General features: G+C 33.1%; 1 protein-coding gene across 1 annotated transcript in view; it reads right to left on the bottom strand.

The window, feature by feature from the left end:
- EPHA3 (EPH receptor A3) overlaps positions 1-16,473 on the bottom strand; it is a 519,256-nt gene that overhangs the window by 148,947 nt on the left and 353,836 nt on the right. The window contains exon 6 of the mRNA XM_053706037.1: positions 1,037-1,161. Coding sequence (XP_053562012.1) covers positions 1,037-1,161 — 125 coding nt within the window. The remainder of the gene's footprint in view (positions 1-1,036; positions 1,162-16,473) is intronic.

The following is a 16,473-nucleotide window of genomic DNA, read 5'->3' as shown; positions in this document are numbered from 1 at the left end:
AGACGAATTGAAAGCTGCCCTTTGATTATAAATCAATCAATAAAAGGGGGAGATGATTACCATTGTGAAATTTGTTGCACGCTGTTAACCTGTGTGATGTGACAGGAGGAGGCGTGTTTATAATTCAAGGCATAGACTGGTTGGTTGAGAGCTCTTTCAAATAGGTAGCGGTAGTTTAGTAATATACAGTCTGAGGAAATGGCATTGCATGCAGAGAAACGCGTCACTGTTTATAATATATGTTTTTATATTAAAAAAATTTTACAAACCTACTACCGCTATCATTTGGGTTTGTGGAAGGTACTTACATCCTCATATCCCCTCATATGGTTGGGGACCTTGCTGATTAATGGCAGGAGCGATTGCTGGATGCAGAGCTTTGTACCCAGGCAGTGAGGAGACTGCACCACTTACCTATCATTTGTTGGAGATATCGGAGGTCGGACTCAGCCGAGCGGCTCAGAAGTCTCGGTCTGCCACATCTGCACTATAGTGTGCTTCACCAAATGTGAGTGTATATATCATTATATGTACTGTTAATTATCACCCTGCTTGGTGCACTTAGAGGTGCCTCTGTATTTCTTCCTTTCTTCAGGAACTTGTTTGATATATATATAGAGGCTGAGTGGAAAAAAATGTATGGCCTCTGAGCACAACATGTACACATCCTTGGAATTCCTTTTTGTTAAATGTGAAACCAACCAATGGTAACACAGAAGTGCTTCATGAACATTTAAGTAAAATAAGCAAATAAGTGTAATTAAATCTTTTATATTCAGAACTTCATATAAAGATTTATCTGAAAATTTCCTTTTTATATTGTTTTATTTATTTTTAATTTTCAGTTTTCTTGCATACAAAAAAAATGGTATTTATGAAATATAAAAATAACCCCTCATCATTTAGTTGTATGTTATCCATTACAAGGAAAAAAATAATTAATCTTACACTACATATTTTACAAAGGATAGCATACACGCCTATCTGCTAGACAGGAAGATAGCATTCAATAATATCTTGCTTTACTGCTTCCCACCTTTTCGTAGTACTTAACCTCGTAGTCCAAGATGATCCCATTTGGGTGCTCTGGCTCCTGCCAAGACAAAGAAATGCTGTTTCTTGATGTCCGGTCTTTCCTTATTACAGTGACATGAGATGGAGCTGTACAGGACAGAAAATTAAAATGATATTTATGGTCAGAAAGGAGTAACGGTCTGCATATAAATGACATGTGAGTGTATCTGGCCTTGAATTCATTTCTAGCAGCTGGGTTATAGCGCTGGTACACACTTCTAGAATCATGTAGAGAAAAACAAACTGAGATTTTCTACTGCTGGTGAACTAGTGGCGAGTAAGCAGATGGTTTCAATAAACTACTAGAATGTAACTAATGAAAACATTTGTGTTGTTAAAAGAGAACACAATTAATAGAGTAACATATTGAAATGGTCTTAAAAATTCATATAAAATATTGTCTGTGTGCTTTGTATTCACACAAAAAATGTTTTTATATTAAACATTAGCTGTTTGTCCAAATATAGCAGTTCTAGTAAGTTTAGTTATTACTGGAGATGGTGAGAGCACTTGAAAGAGCAGAAAACTTAAATTTAATTCCCCCAGAAAAATTATTATTTTTGCAAAGTAAAAAAAATTGCAATGCACTTTCATAATTTATTTATCTTGTATTTTAATTTGCTGTTTTTTTTCCAATGCCCTAGAAAGGCTGGAGTACAATCTGCCAGATTAGGAAATTGACCCTGCAACATACTATGTATTGAATGAATGCTTTATTATTTTATTGGCCACAGTAAAACAGATAAGATCAACATACTTCATAGAATTTTAAGAGGTATATTTATGGACTGCAAATCAATGCAAATTTTGCTAAGAAAATTATAGTTTTATATACTTTTATAACTTATGTTTTGTAAGCAGATTGCAATGCAGTGCTTACATTTTGTATATACTATATAATATGTATACAATTACATTAATATTCATTTAAGGGCACACTAACTTTTGCAAATATTGTATAAACATCTTTGCTAATGTGCTGCCAATTTTCTTAAACAAATATTATTCGTTTATAAAACTTAAATATTTTTGGATTTGGTTTCTTTGAAGGAAAATACAGTATTTCTTTTTCAATGGAAATTTTAATCTTTTTATATATTTTTTGCACTCTATTTGGCTTCACCTTCTCTTGTGATTTCATAATCATTTATATATGTGACCTGAGTAATTCACAAATATAAATGTGAAATATTTTACTTCATAGTGGTGATAACTGTCATAGAATGTAATGTCAGTTACAGGTACCTAATAACAACATCAAAATCCAAAGCATCACACCTAATGTCTTATGGGTAACATTTCCATTCATTTATTTATTAGGATTTATCATTTAAAGGGGCATTTTATTTAAATAGTTTCTGTCCTGTAAATGAAAGAATAACAGTTTTATATGCATGAAACAAAGTTAAGTACAAATGTTTTAAATTTAAGGTGAAACTAATAGGAAGCGTTTGATTGTGTACAGCTGAGTCCTTGGACAAGAAAGAAAGAAAGAAAGGACAGTTTTAAACCTTCTCTTATAGACAGTACACAGAAAATCATGCCTCTTTAAAACAATTATCTTTCTAACCCAAAACAAAGCACACATTACGCTGAGATTAATTTTATTGCCAAGACTGAAAGATTATTTTTTCTACCAATATTTTTCAACCCAGCATAGCTTCAAATTGAAAAATAGCGGTTTACCACGGATATTACTTGACACAGACTTATCTAAAGTTGGACGAAAAAACAAACAAAAACTATAAGAAACAGTCCTAAAAAAGGATTTCACATTATCAAAGACCTTCATGAAAGCAAAAGATACATGGCTAAAGTGAAAAATAAAACGTGAATCTAACTCATTATTATTGATTTTTTAAATCGGCTTTTGGTGGATAGCGCAACTTTGTCTTTACCAACTTCACCTGTTTTTTTCTACCAAATTTGTGACTAGACGCCATTGTTTTAAAATTCCCATATCAATTTAAAACAAAATGAATTTAATTAAGATAAAATTTAAAAGTGGATAGTAGAGTGGTTAATCGATTATTTACTGCACAGAGCATGTTTCCTTGTAATTAATGGTATTTGATTTATTATTGATATGTTGATATTAACTGAAATGTCACACATTTTAATTTTGCAACATTAAGATGTTGTAGATTAAAATATTTTACCGATAGGATTTTACAAACTGAAAAGCAAAGGGGTTAACAGTGCAAATTAACAGTGTATTAACCCCTCGGCTGCCAGAGTGGGATTCAAACACTGGCTACATTAAATAATTCAACTCAACATGTTCTATTTTTTATCTTCTACTTGTAGTCATAGTCTTCATATAGAAAAAAAGGGGGCATCACTTCATCGTACTTCATGACTAAGATTACAATCCCTTAACAACATTCCCCACAACAGCAATACATTCCTGTCTGGTCTCTCAATCTACAGTTTATCTCTACTGCTCACCACCTTGACTATCTATCCCAGGCTTATCTTCCTTGTACATCACTTCACATCTGCCACCCCTCCAACGGCTTCCTCTAAACCACTGGTTTTTAAACCTGCCCTCAGGACTCCAGAACAGGCCAGGTTTTCAGGATTACCTTGGGTGAGAGCAGGGAAAATAACCATGGTTACTAATCAGCTGATTATTTCACCTGTGCACCAGTTCAGATAGCCTCAAAATGTGGCCTGTTAGAGAGACCTGAGGATAGGTTTGAAAACTATTGTTCTAAACTAATGAATACAATGAAAAATCTCAACCCTAACATACAAAATCACAACACAGCACCCATCTATAGCTTTGTCCTTTTTTCCCTCCATCTTTCTTTCTTATTACATCCTTACATATCTGTCTAAAGGAACTGAACCTATTCTGTAGAACTCCTTGTCTTGCTCTTTAAGATTGGCCTTAAACTTTTACAGTTTTAAGCTCCCCATAAAACATACCTGTTCAGGGATACTTACTATTACATTAAGATATTTGCCTGAGGTTCCTGACACAGAAACATCACCTTCCCTCTCAACTGTCCCCATTCTGTTCCTTTAGCATGCAAGCTCATGAGCCCACCTCTCCTGCAGCTCAACTTGCATTAAAGTTGGTTTACAGCTAACTTTTAATAATAAGGCTTGGTCATCTCCCCATTATGTTAAATGTTACAGTATGTGCTTATTTGATTCTGCAATCATACAGAAAATTGTAAAGTAGATGCTGGGCGATAACGCTTTTTGACAATTTTCTTAAGTTGTGCTGCACTTTATGTATTTTTTACTTCCAAGAAAAAGAAGATAACCCTTTATAAAGAAGGATGGAAAATAGAAGTGTTGAAACCATGGCAAAATATGAGTGAAAAAAACAGGGATGAAATACAGGAGGAAGGTAGATAAAATAGTCTGGCAACATCCAGAGGAAAAAGGGTAAGGGGAGAAGTGAGAAGAAGAAGGAGTACATAATACATGTTTTGTTTTTCTTTTTAAAAGGGGTATGAATAAATAATAATAATACTTTATGATTAAAAAGTATACTTGAGAAAAGAAAAGAGAAAAAAAAGATTATTAGTTAGGAATGGATGAGCATTTAGGGCTTTGAATGCCAGGAAATATAACAAAACAAAGCAAGTAGCCTCTCTCTGCCACACAAAAAAAGGTGAATTTTATTTATAATTATCTCTCTGAAGTAATATAATTAAGTTGCATTTCTATGTTACCATTAATTATTTTTAAATGTTATTCAGTGTTCCTTTGTAGATTATTTTTCTTCAGTGCACAGAAAAAAATATTGCTTATGAATAATATACCCCTGACACATTAACATATCTTTTCTACCACATTATTATTAGTTGAATCTCTTTGTCACATAGTAATTATGTAATGTGGGTTTATTGTGCTGAAAGTCTTTCTCGGGGAAAAAAATGTTCCCCTGCTATGTCTTGATTAGTGCCTTAGTAAACTATTTTTAGCATATTCACTGTGTAACAGTGGCAATAAACTCTAAGCATCAATGTTAATATCTAAAGGCCAAACTGATTCCAAAACCTCCATGGGAAAAATGTAAAGTAAACTAGGACACAGCTTAAAATGATATATTACAAGATAAAGTCAAATCAAATTGATAACTTTCTTACTGACATATTCACAGGCAAAACATGCATCCAATATAAAATAGCTTATTTACCTCAGAACTGGACAATAGTATAGTTTAATAAAAATACATAAAATGATGTATTTGCAAAAATATGTCTATTAAAAATGTACCACTGTTAGTAATATTTTTACTGTGCCCAGAACATATGTAAGTATACCCCATATGTGCTCAGAAAACAGGTGATCACAACTATTAATCATAGAGAAGCTAACTCAGTCAATGTCTAGCAAGGTGAAGAAACAATAATTTCAACTACAACATATAGGAACATTCTTACAAAGCAGTTTATATAGATGTATATAATTGTAAAATATTTGCACAATTGTTTTATTATCGTAAAGTCTCGTGAATAGAACAAAAGCTATCTCCAGGAGCTGGCTGTGGATCGTCTGGGGCCATTCTAAATGCATGGTCAGGATTTTTTACTTACACTTAGGCAGTGCTGTTGCTAGGGGGCATAATGGCTGCCCCCCCCCATGTGCCACTCCAACAGTGGCAATCCCTCACTTTCCTTGCCCATGGCAGGGCCAGCCCTCCCATCACACCCACCCACAAATCCCAGGTGGGCTCCTGGAAGTGCCACCCCAGATATAATGTCTAGATACATCAATGAACTTAGGTTGTATTTGTCTGTTTTAATTAATGTTTTGTGAAGTTTGTAGTTGTTTTTGTGATTCCCGTATCACAGTAGGATGTGCTGAGTAGTGAACTTTTAAGAGATAGATGCAGCTCATAGATCGCTATGGAACTGAATTAAGCACTTTTAAAAAATAAGAACAATGGCAAAAAGCCACCATACAGGTTGCAAAAAATGTGACCTAATACAAACCCTCATCTTTAATTTAGGACAAATGTAACAAACATTCAGTGTTTTAAACAAATGCTCTGAAACACTCACCCAGTGAGACCCAGTAAAATGTAGCTTACGACTCTAATTAGGGCTCGCTTCCATTGAGGTGGTAACGTATGGGAACTGGTGGTAACATAAAAATTCTCCATAAACTTTAATAGAGATAAATGTTTCTATCACCAGTTTCCAAACATTACCACCTCAATGGAAACTAGGCCTTAGTCTGAAGAGCCCTTATATATATACTAATTATTTTTTTAAAATACACAGTATATAGAAAACATATTATGTATGTATGTCAAAGGACGCTAAACATACTATCCTATTTTTGTTAAATGTTGGAACACTGCCCAGTCATAACTTTCAGTGGTTTAATTTTAAGTCAGAAAAAAAAAAAAAAGGAAACCATAAGGGTGGGGCAGGCAAAGAACGTTAGGATTTATGTTATAAGTTTAAACCATAACTGAATTGTCAAATAAATAAAGTAGAAATAAAAACAATGAACATTGGTTGAGCACAAAGAAATGTCAGATCCTTTTTAAAAACCCACTAACTGGTTTGGCACACTTTTGGAAGAGTTATAGTCATAGATTCAGGTAAAAACAATTATTGCCTTTAAAGGGGGGGGGTCTCTTTAAACTATATCTCACATATAGAAAATCTTTTATGTAGTGAGTGCTAAAAAATGATGGAACTATAAAGAACATTTAAATTGCATTTAAATAATTTGTATTATTACAATATTTCAATATTTGCAAATAGCAATAGGATGAAATAAATAATTTGTTGAATTAATTCATCCAAAACAATGCATACTAGCTAATAAAATATAATTCTCATTTTGCTTATACAATTTAAGCAATTGCAATACTTCTGGGTCCATCTATAAAATTAATAGAGTTTATATTGATTAATAGTTAATCATTAAGCATGATTTTACATCAAGACAGAGGTTTTAATAACTAATTCTAGAACATGAGAAGCATTATGCTTGCTAAAAGTAAATATTACCAAAGTCCTACAATATATTGTAAAAAACATTTTTTAATTGTGGTGTGGAAGGTACCTTCATTTTACTGTATGTTCTTTAATAATCTATAAAGGTTTTATTTTTTAATATTTACCTGTATTGCTTGCTATTTTGGTTGTTATTTTTTTTCTAATACAGATTAGTTTCCATCATAGACTAAATATCTATGAAAGTCTTAACTGTCTTACTGATGTGAATAAATCATGAAAAAAGTTGTGTGATTAACTGTAATATCATATGGTGTCAAAAGGACACAAACAGTGTTGAAAATGTAATTATTAGAGAGACTGTATACTAGACCACTTTATATAGTAAAGTGTGAGAATATCTTTGTTCACAATTGATGAAGCCGCACGTAAATAACAAGTATGATCTTGCAAGAATGGTTTATAAATGGATTCCTTACACAGATATACCTTGTCCAACTGTCCATTTTTATCTCATACAGTAACAGCTGCATGTAATATTTTTCATACACTTAAGATGACTTAGATTATCATTTTCATATGCTTGCTTTAGGCCTTTTGGGAAAATGAGGTTTAGTTAGATGTGGACATAAAAATGTCTTTCTGCGATTTCAGGCTGATGTAAAGCCCATATTTGTTGGACAGAATGTGGTTATCATCATAAAAAATTGGCATAAACTGAGAAGTTATCAGAGTTTAAATAATAAAACAAATATATATATATATATATACTTTTTAAAATAAATTAAATACGTCTATATATCTAGATTGTGTTTCCTAATTTTGGTTTAGATTCAATATTTTTTCTCTCTTTATTACTTTTATATAAAGCTCTTCAATAATGCTTTTCAGGTATTGATAAAAGTTGGGTTTGGGTATTTCTGTAATCTTATAATGACAATGACAATTTCAAAGGTACCTCTAAAAAAATCTGTTAGGCACGATACAGCTGATTAGAGAAAGGCTGACCTAATGTGATCCCAGTGAATAATTTCTTCACACTCAAATTGGAAACCTTGTCTGCCTGTGATTGTATATATTGGGCTGCATCATGCTGCCTGCATTTATTATTGCACAAGTGACCACTCATGCAACTTCATCCAGTGCTCTCGCAGGGGCTGTCAATCACTGTGGTCGGATTAGTCTGGGGTGATTTTAAACTGCCAGCTAAGATGTTATGAAATGGTGGCAGTAAGACACAGCAGATTGATAAATGCAGCCCTATTTCTTATACACATTTTGCACTCTCATAAACCTCTGGATATTTTATAAAAACAGTATTAGGTTGGAATAAGAATGTCAACTTTGATCTACTGATCCTAAAAGTACATAGAAGTTGAATGTATGGGCAATCCACATTTTTTGTTGTTTTATTTTAGAATCTTATTGCAGTAAGAAGAACACTAAACTCCAATAAATCTATTTTACATGTAAAAAGGCCATAAATAAAAATATATATTTGGATAATAAGAGTTAAGGCTGTTTAAGTTTAAAATTTAAACTAACAAGAAATGTGTGTTGTGCTCAGCTGATCAGTAGGGATAAATGTGGCTAAAGGCACCTCCCCACACACAATTATCTCCCCACACACTATTATCTCCCCACAATTATGGACCAGATTACAAGTGGAGCGCTATTTAACGCTCCTGCTCAAACATTTACTGCACTAGAAGTAAGCTTTTTGCATGCGTCGGGTTACGCTCATATTATTAGTTGAAAGTAAACTGTTTTTGCTTACCCGCTAACCCGATGAACGTAAAAAGCCGAGCTTAGGATATTGAGCGCGTGATAACGTATTCCCATATAGAAGTCAATGGAGCAAAACAGTGGGGGGAAAAACACCTTACTCACGCAAAAATGAAGTCCCATATTCTCAAGTGCGCTAACCCAACATGAAAATATGAATATTTCACATTCCAATGTCCTTCCCATAGGAAAATACATGTTATTCATTCATAAATAGACATTTCTACATATATCTGATGGTATTTTGGTACAATATATATCTATACCTATATATTGATGATTAAATATAGGTATAGATATATATACAGATATATATATAGGAATATGTATATACAAATACTAATATATATGCAGAACATTGGAACATGATATGTTTACAGGTAATACACAGTATAACACTATTAAATATGAACATTTCATAAATATACTTTTACATGTTTTCATCTACTTAACTGTAAAGGGCTCTAATGCACTTCTATATTTGTCTATACTCATGTACATATGTATTTATGTGTTTATATGTTAATATATGTCTGTAAATACACATATACACATATAAATACATAAATACATCTGTACACACATTTGCTTTCAACTTGTAATATGAGTGGAAAGCCAGACGCATGCAAACAGCCAATATAAAACCCTTATCACTTGTGCGTAACTGTTAGCACGCCACTCGTAAACTGGCTCTATATTGGTAAATAGGACCTCACCTTCTTAAGCATGAGAGTAAAGTTAATTGTATTCAGGACCGGAACATCCATTTTTCATAAAACGAAAATCTTTGATATATTTCAAAACATCCTCTTTTAAATGCAACAGAGAAAACTGGCTTTAAAGGAACACTAGAGCCAAAATTAAACTTTCATGATTAAATAGATCATGCAGTTTTAAAAATATCCAATTTGCTTCCATTATCAAAATGTGCACAATATTTGTAATATGAAAACTTTTTAAGGAACAACCTCCAACTGAACATGTGCAAGAGTACACTGTATATATGTATATGCATTTTGTGATTGGCTGGTCGGTGCCACATGATACAGGGGGAGGGAAAATGGAATTAACTTTTAAATTTGCTGGAAAAAAACTACTACCCATTTGAAATTCAAAGTACTAGGCATGTGCATTCTGAGGTTTCGGAAGCTACCCAATGCGGGAGAAAGTTGCCGCTTGCATCGTTTGGCTTTTTTTAGGGCCAGATTTCTTCTTGTGAAAGTGCAACACACTGGATTACACAGATCGTAGTGTGTTGCATTTTCACAATGAGAAATCAGTCTCCCAAAATAACCTTCTTCAGCATTCGTAGTACTATCGCATAGTCTTTTTATTATGCATCAGTTAATTATGCAATTGTACTGTATTTAATAGTCCTTTAATGTCCATTTGAAAAACTCACCACAAATGAAACCTAAACAATAAAATATAAAGAAACTTTGGTGATATGCATATTTATATGATAAATGAAGACATATCAGAAGCACAGACGTTTTAGCTACACTGCATTACTTCCTTGTTTTGCAATGTAGTCTGACCATGGTTAGCAAAACAAACATTTTAGGAAAGAGCAACTGGATAAAACAGCTGTTCACTATCATTCTTTCTGACTAAGTTCAGTTCTCCTTTAATTTTGGAAACAGCTGCGGATTTCAGAACAAAAGCAGTTCTTCCTTTGTAATGCCTATAGTGACTTATAAAACGAAGAAAACACTATCAATGCAAATGCATTGTGTTAAATGTACTCAGGACAACAGAACTGGAAGATTGAATATGCATAAGATCCCATCACATGATGAAGATCTGTATTTTATATTAAAAGGAAAGCTGAAGAAATATGAGAAGTATTATTTGTACTCACTTAGGAATGTTTGAACATAAGGGGTCATTAAAAGATCACTGGGCTGTCAAAATACTAAGTAGGTTTTCATAATGATCTCAATAGAATTTTATTAGAAGTGAAATTTTTTATGATTTGACCCAATATGCTTTCTTCCAGAAACAACAGAGAAATCATTACATTGCACTACAATTAGATATACAGGCATATTATATTTCATATTTATTGCATGTCCTCAATCTGCTAAATATCTACTTTTTTTAAAGCGACATGAAACCCAAAATGTTTCTTTCATGATTCAGACAAGCTTACAATTTAAAAAAAAATCCAGTTCAAATTTACTTTTTTTCTTATGGTATCCTTTGTTGAAGAGAATACCTAGGTTGGTGGCATGCGTGTGTCTGAAGCACTATTTGACAGCAGTTTTTGAAGAATACTTTTGAGCACTAGATGGCAGCAATGTTTGCACATATAACATTATTAAATGCTGCCCTATAGTGCTTCAGACATGTGCATGTTCTTGAGACTACCTACATACTTTTCAACAAAGTATACCAATGGAACAAAGTAAATTTGATAATAGATGTAAAGTAAAAAGGTGGATTTTTTTTTTTAAGGGTTTCATGTGCCTTTAAGCAAAACCCTCAAGTTATAACTAACATACATTTCTTTCACTGTTGTTTCACTATACTAATGGCACCGTTGGGAGGGAAAAATACTCAAAATGTTGAGTAGAAATTACATTTTGCTCAAGTTAACAAATTAATGATCTATAATAAATTAGAGTAATTACAGCTTGCTACCAAAATCTCTTACACAGTGCAGTGCACCCTAAGTGGAGTGAAAAACATTTTTTATGAAAAAAGTACTTGATTTTCAAGAGATCAAGTCTGTTAAAATAGAAAGTCTCAAAAATAATTTTAAAAGTGTTTTCAAATGGATTTGAATACCACTTGTTAATTCTCTCAACACATAGCATTGTGGGAGTTTATACAAATAAACCCCCTTTTCTGATGGATTGAAATGCATTTTTAAAACAAAACTGTAGAATTGTTTTTTTTTTGTTTGTTTTTTTAATTTTAGTTTTATGCCTCAGGGTATTTTCATTTCCTCTTTATTTATATCACTATTTTGTTTACTTAAAGGGATATGAAACTCAAATTTTCTCTATTATCATTTTTGAAAATCAGGAATGTAAGCTTAGGAACCAGCCCATTTCTGGTTCAGCACCCTGGGTAGTTATAGTAATAGGGCAATAGGAGTAAATTAGAAAGTTGCTTACAATTGCATGCTCTATCTGAATCATAAAATAAAAAAATTGTGTTTCATATCCCTTTAATATTTTTAAGTATTATTTTTTTTATTTTATGTATTATATGAAACAATGCACTGAATCACTTATGGCTAGATTACGAGTTTTGTGTTAGGCTGAAAAAGCAGCGTTAACAGTGCCTAACGCTGCTTTTTCACTACCGCTGCTATTACGAGTCTTGCAGGTTTAGGGTCCCGCACACTTTTTTGGCCGCAAAACAACTTACGTAAACTTCGTAAACCCTTTTTTTTATGGGACATCCATAGCGACGGTATTACGAGTCTGTCCTGGGAGGCCAAAAAGTGAGCGGTACACCCTACCCCGTCAAGAGTCCTACCGCATTTAAAAGTCAGTAGTTAAGAGTTTTACACTACAACGCCGTAGCATAAAACTCATAACTAAATTGCTAACAAGTACACCCATAAACTACCTATTAACCCCTAAACCGAGGCCCTCCCGCATCGCAAACACTAAAATAAAATGTTGAACCCCTAATCTGCCGCTCCGGACATCGCCGCCACTAGAATAAACATATGAACCCCTAAACCACCGCACTCCCGCCTCGCAAACACTAGTTAAATATTATTAACCTCTAATCTGCTGTCCCTAACCTCGCCGCCACCTACATTATTTTTATTAACCCCTAATCTGCCACTCCGGACATCACCCCCGCCTACATTATACTTATTAACCCCTAATCTGCTGCCCCAACATCGCCGACAGCTACATTATTTTTATTAACCCCTAATCTGCCGCCCAAATGTCGCCACAACCTACCTACACTTATTAACCCCTAATCTGCCGCCCCCCAACATCGCCGCCACTATTCTAAATGTATTAACCCCTAAACCTAAGTCTAGCCCTAACCCTAACACCCCCTAACTTAAATATAATTACCATAAATCTAAATAAAAATTAATATTATTACATAAATAATTCCTATTTAAAATTAAATACTTACCTGTAAAATAAACCCTAAGGTAGCTACAATATAACTAATAGTTACATTGTATCTAGCTTAGGGTTTATTTATATTTTACAGGCAAGTTTGTATTTATTTTAACTAGGTAGAATAGTTACTAAATAGTTATTAACTATTTAATAACTACCTAGCTAAAATAAATACAAATTTACCTGTAAAATAAAACATAAACTAAGTTACACTAACACCTAACACTACACTACATGAAGACTTCTCCCGGCTTCGTTGAGGACTTCGGCCCGGTTGGATGAAGACTTCTGCCGCTTCCTTGAGGATGGATGTCCAGTCTTCAGAACAGTAAGTCGATCTTCAGGGGGTTAGTGTTAGGTTTTTTTAAGGGTGTATTGGGTGGGTTTTATTTTTAGGTTAGGGCTTTGGGCCACAAAAGAGCTAACTCCCATTTTAAGGGCAATGCCCATCCAAATGTCCTTTTCAGGGCAATGGGGAGCTTAGGTTTTTTTAGTTAGTATTTTATTTGGGGGGTTGGTTGTGTGGGTGGTGGGTTTTACTGTTGGGGGGGTTGTTTGTATTTTCTTTTTACAGGTAAAAGAGCTGATTACTTTGGGGCAATGCCCCGCAAAAGGCCCTTTTAAGGGCTATTGATAGTTTAGTTTAGGCTAGGTTTTTTTTTGTTTTTTTTTGGGGGGGGGCTTTTTTAATTATGATAGGGCTATTAGATAAGGTGTAATTAGTTTAAAGATCTGTAATTTATTTTCTGTAATTTAGTGGGGTTTTTTGTGATTTAGCTAATTTAATTTACTTTATTTAATTGTTTTTAATTTAGTTAATTTATTTAATTGTAGTGTAGTGTTAGGTGTCAGTGTAACTTAGGTTAGGTTTTATTTTACAGGTAAATTTGTATTTATTTTAGCTAGGTAGTTATTAAATAGTTAATAACTATTTAATAACTATTCTACCTAGTTAAAATAAATACAAACTTGCCTGTAAAAAAATAAAAATAAACCCTAAGCTAGATACAATGTAACTATTAGTTATATTTTAGCTAGTTTAGGGTTTATTTTACAGGTAAGTATTTAGTTTTAAATAGGAATTAATAGGAGAAAACTGCTCGTTAGCACCGCATAGCCTCTAACGCAAAACTCGTAATCTCGCCGTTAAATTGCTAATATTATTTATTGTCATTCATTTTTATGTTTTAATTAATTACTACAGTACATTCAGTAGACCAATACAATATATTTATAAATACATTTTTTTTAATCACATTTTGTTTCTTACTTTAGAATAAACTTAAAGTAATCAGTCCATCACCCCCACTTTAACTCAGTATATCTTTATCACCACAGACACCACAAGTTAAGTATACAAGGCTATCAGCTTTTGTCTCTATTATTATTTTCATTACAACTGTTTTGGATTTTTGAATAGTTTGACTTTAAGAATATTTGTATATTTGCATCTGTTAAATTGGACAACTTAGAGAAGGGTGATGGGACCAAGTATAAACAAAAATATCTAATGTCATTTAGGCAATGTTACATGTCATAACACAGCTTAAACATGCAACCTAAAGGTTTTATGTCATTTGTCCTACTTTTGTATACATAGTACCAAATTCTGGATTTGGGGATATCCATATATGTACCTGTATTATTATTATTATTATTATTATTATTATTATTATTAATAATGATAATAATAATAATGGTAATAATAATAATGTTAATAATAACATAGATTGGCTAGGACTCAGAGTTTAGGATTATGCCAAATTTAATTTACAATTACATAAAAAAATCCCATCTTCCTTCAGGCCAGATCTACACAAAATCCAAAACTCATGTTAATAAATAAAAATAAACAATAGTAACTACATAGAAACTCTAAAAATAATATGGCAAAAGTCACCAAAAAGCTTTTGGGGATCACTTAAAAATGGCTTGTTTTTTACTACTGCATTCATATCTGTATTAGAGAGTCAAGGAAGCATAAAGACTATAGTAGCCAAATAAGCTTTTGAAATCCCAGAGGCATTCTTGTTACCTATAGTTATGGGTTATGAATGTTGAAGCTTTCGAAATCCTTAGCATACCAGAGATTTTAACTTTTTAACTTATTAATAATATGATAGTTACATTTAATGACCATAATCTCAAAGTCACCACACGACTCACAAAATTAAAAGCATAACCATAAATAAACACTTTTTTAAATCAAGCTCAGTATTATATAGAGGTTAAAATTAAATGGAATGCAAACCAAGATTAAACAGCGCCTTCTTCCTTACAAAAACAGTAATACACATGAAATGATAAACTTAAAAATAGTGAGATTGAGTAACTCATCGGCAAGCACAGAATCACAAAGAAATGATCATCAAAATATGATCCAAGTAAAAGAAAACACCTATTGTCAGTATCCTAAACCTATACTGTATGTCTGCTTAATGCATTAAGTATTCTGTGGAAAATGTTTAACTGTTTTGAATGCGTAGATAATCTAGATATGTGTATACATCATGCGGTCAGTGGGTTTAAGGCCCATGTTGATATTTATGGATTTCCAGATGGTCTAAAAATCTGGAATATCATAAACAATCAAAACTTTTCCATACTGTTCATATAATGGTGCATTTCCAGGGAGCCTATCAGCTCACTGCCTCTTTATCTGCCAGTCCCACATCAGTCTGACCCAACCAGGGAAGCTCTAACACAACACTTCATGCCAAAGACTAAAGAAAAACTTCAGACCCTGAATTAAAATGTTCCCCATGTTCAATTTTTCATACGATTTATGTCATTATATACAAAAAGGATTTTAAAGCCATACAACTAAAAGTTATAGTACTAACTGGGCCTTTCATCTTTCTAATGTTGAGAAACTGAACACCAATAAACACAATTTTCTTTTTAAGTTTTTTTTTATAGCTCACAATATATTATCCATTAGAATAGTTCTATTAATGCCCCCTAATGTCATACGACCTATGATCATTTTTTAATATCCAACTACAATTTGTACCCAGGAGGCTAAACAAGATTGATACAGTGTGCATGGCTCACAAATGCTTGAGCCGAGCCTTGGGGTGAAGATTGGCTGGGGGAGGGGGTTGCAGCAGACTGGGGAGCATACATTGGTCTTTTACCATGGAGAGGGAGGTACATTTTTTCATTGGCTGTACTGGCTGATAATGATTTTCATAAACAAAGGCTTCTTCAATGTGGCATCCAAGGGGCCTTACAGTAAGCAACTTCAAGGCATAAAAATCAAAGCAATATATTATGTGTAGTTTTCATAAATAAGTTTTGAATCAGCAAAAAACACTATATTCCCACTATATTTGTTTAGCACAAACACCAGATAATGCTGACAAGGCTCACACAAATAGTAGATCCTGTCTTACTAAAGTATGTGCAACCCTGTCTTATTTATTGTCATAGCTGAGGTTAAATGTCCTATCCATAGATAAGGTCACACTCCCAGTAATACATAGAGTACTACATGGTGCTAACTGGGAAGAACAATTACAAGCAACACCCCAAATAAAATCCTCAATACCAAACACATATTACACAAACACAAATTA

Source organism: Bombina bombina, chromosome 3 (assembly GCF_027579735.1).
Source record: "Bombina bombina isolate aBomBom1 chromosome 3, aBomBom1.pri, whole genome shotgun sequence".
Classification (NCBI taxonomy): domain Eukaryota; kingdom Metazoa; phylum Chordata; class Amphibia; order Anura; family Bombinatoridae; genus Bombina; species Bombina bombina.
Note: the sequence above shows the minus strand (reverse complement) of the source record. Positions and strands in the feature narration are given on the sequence as shown.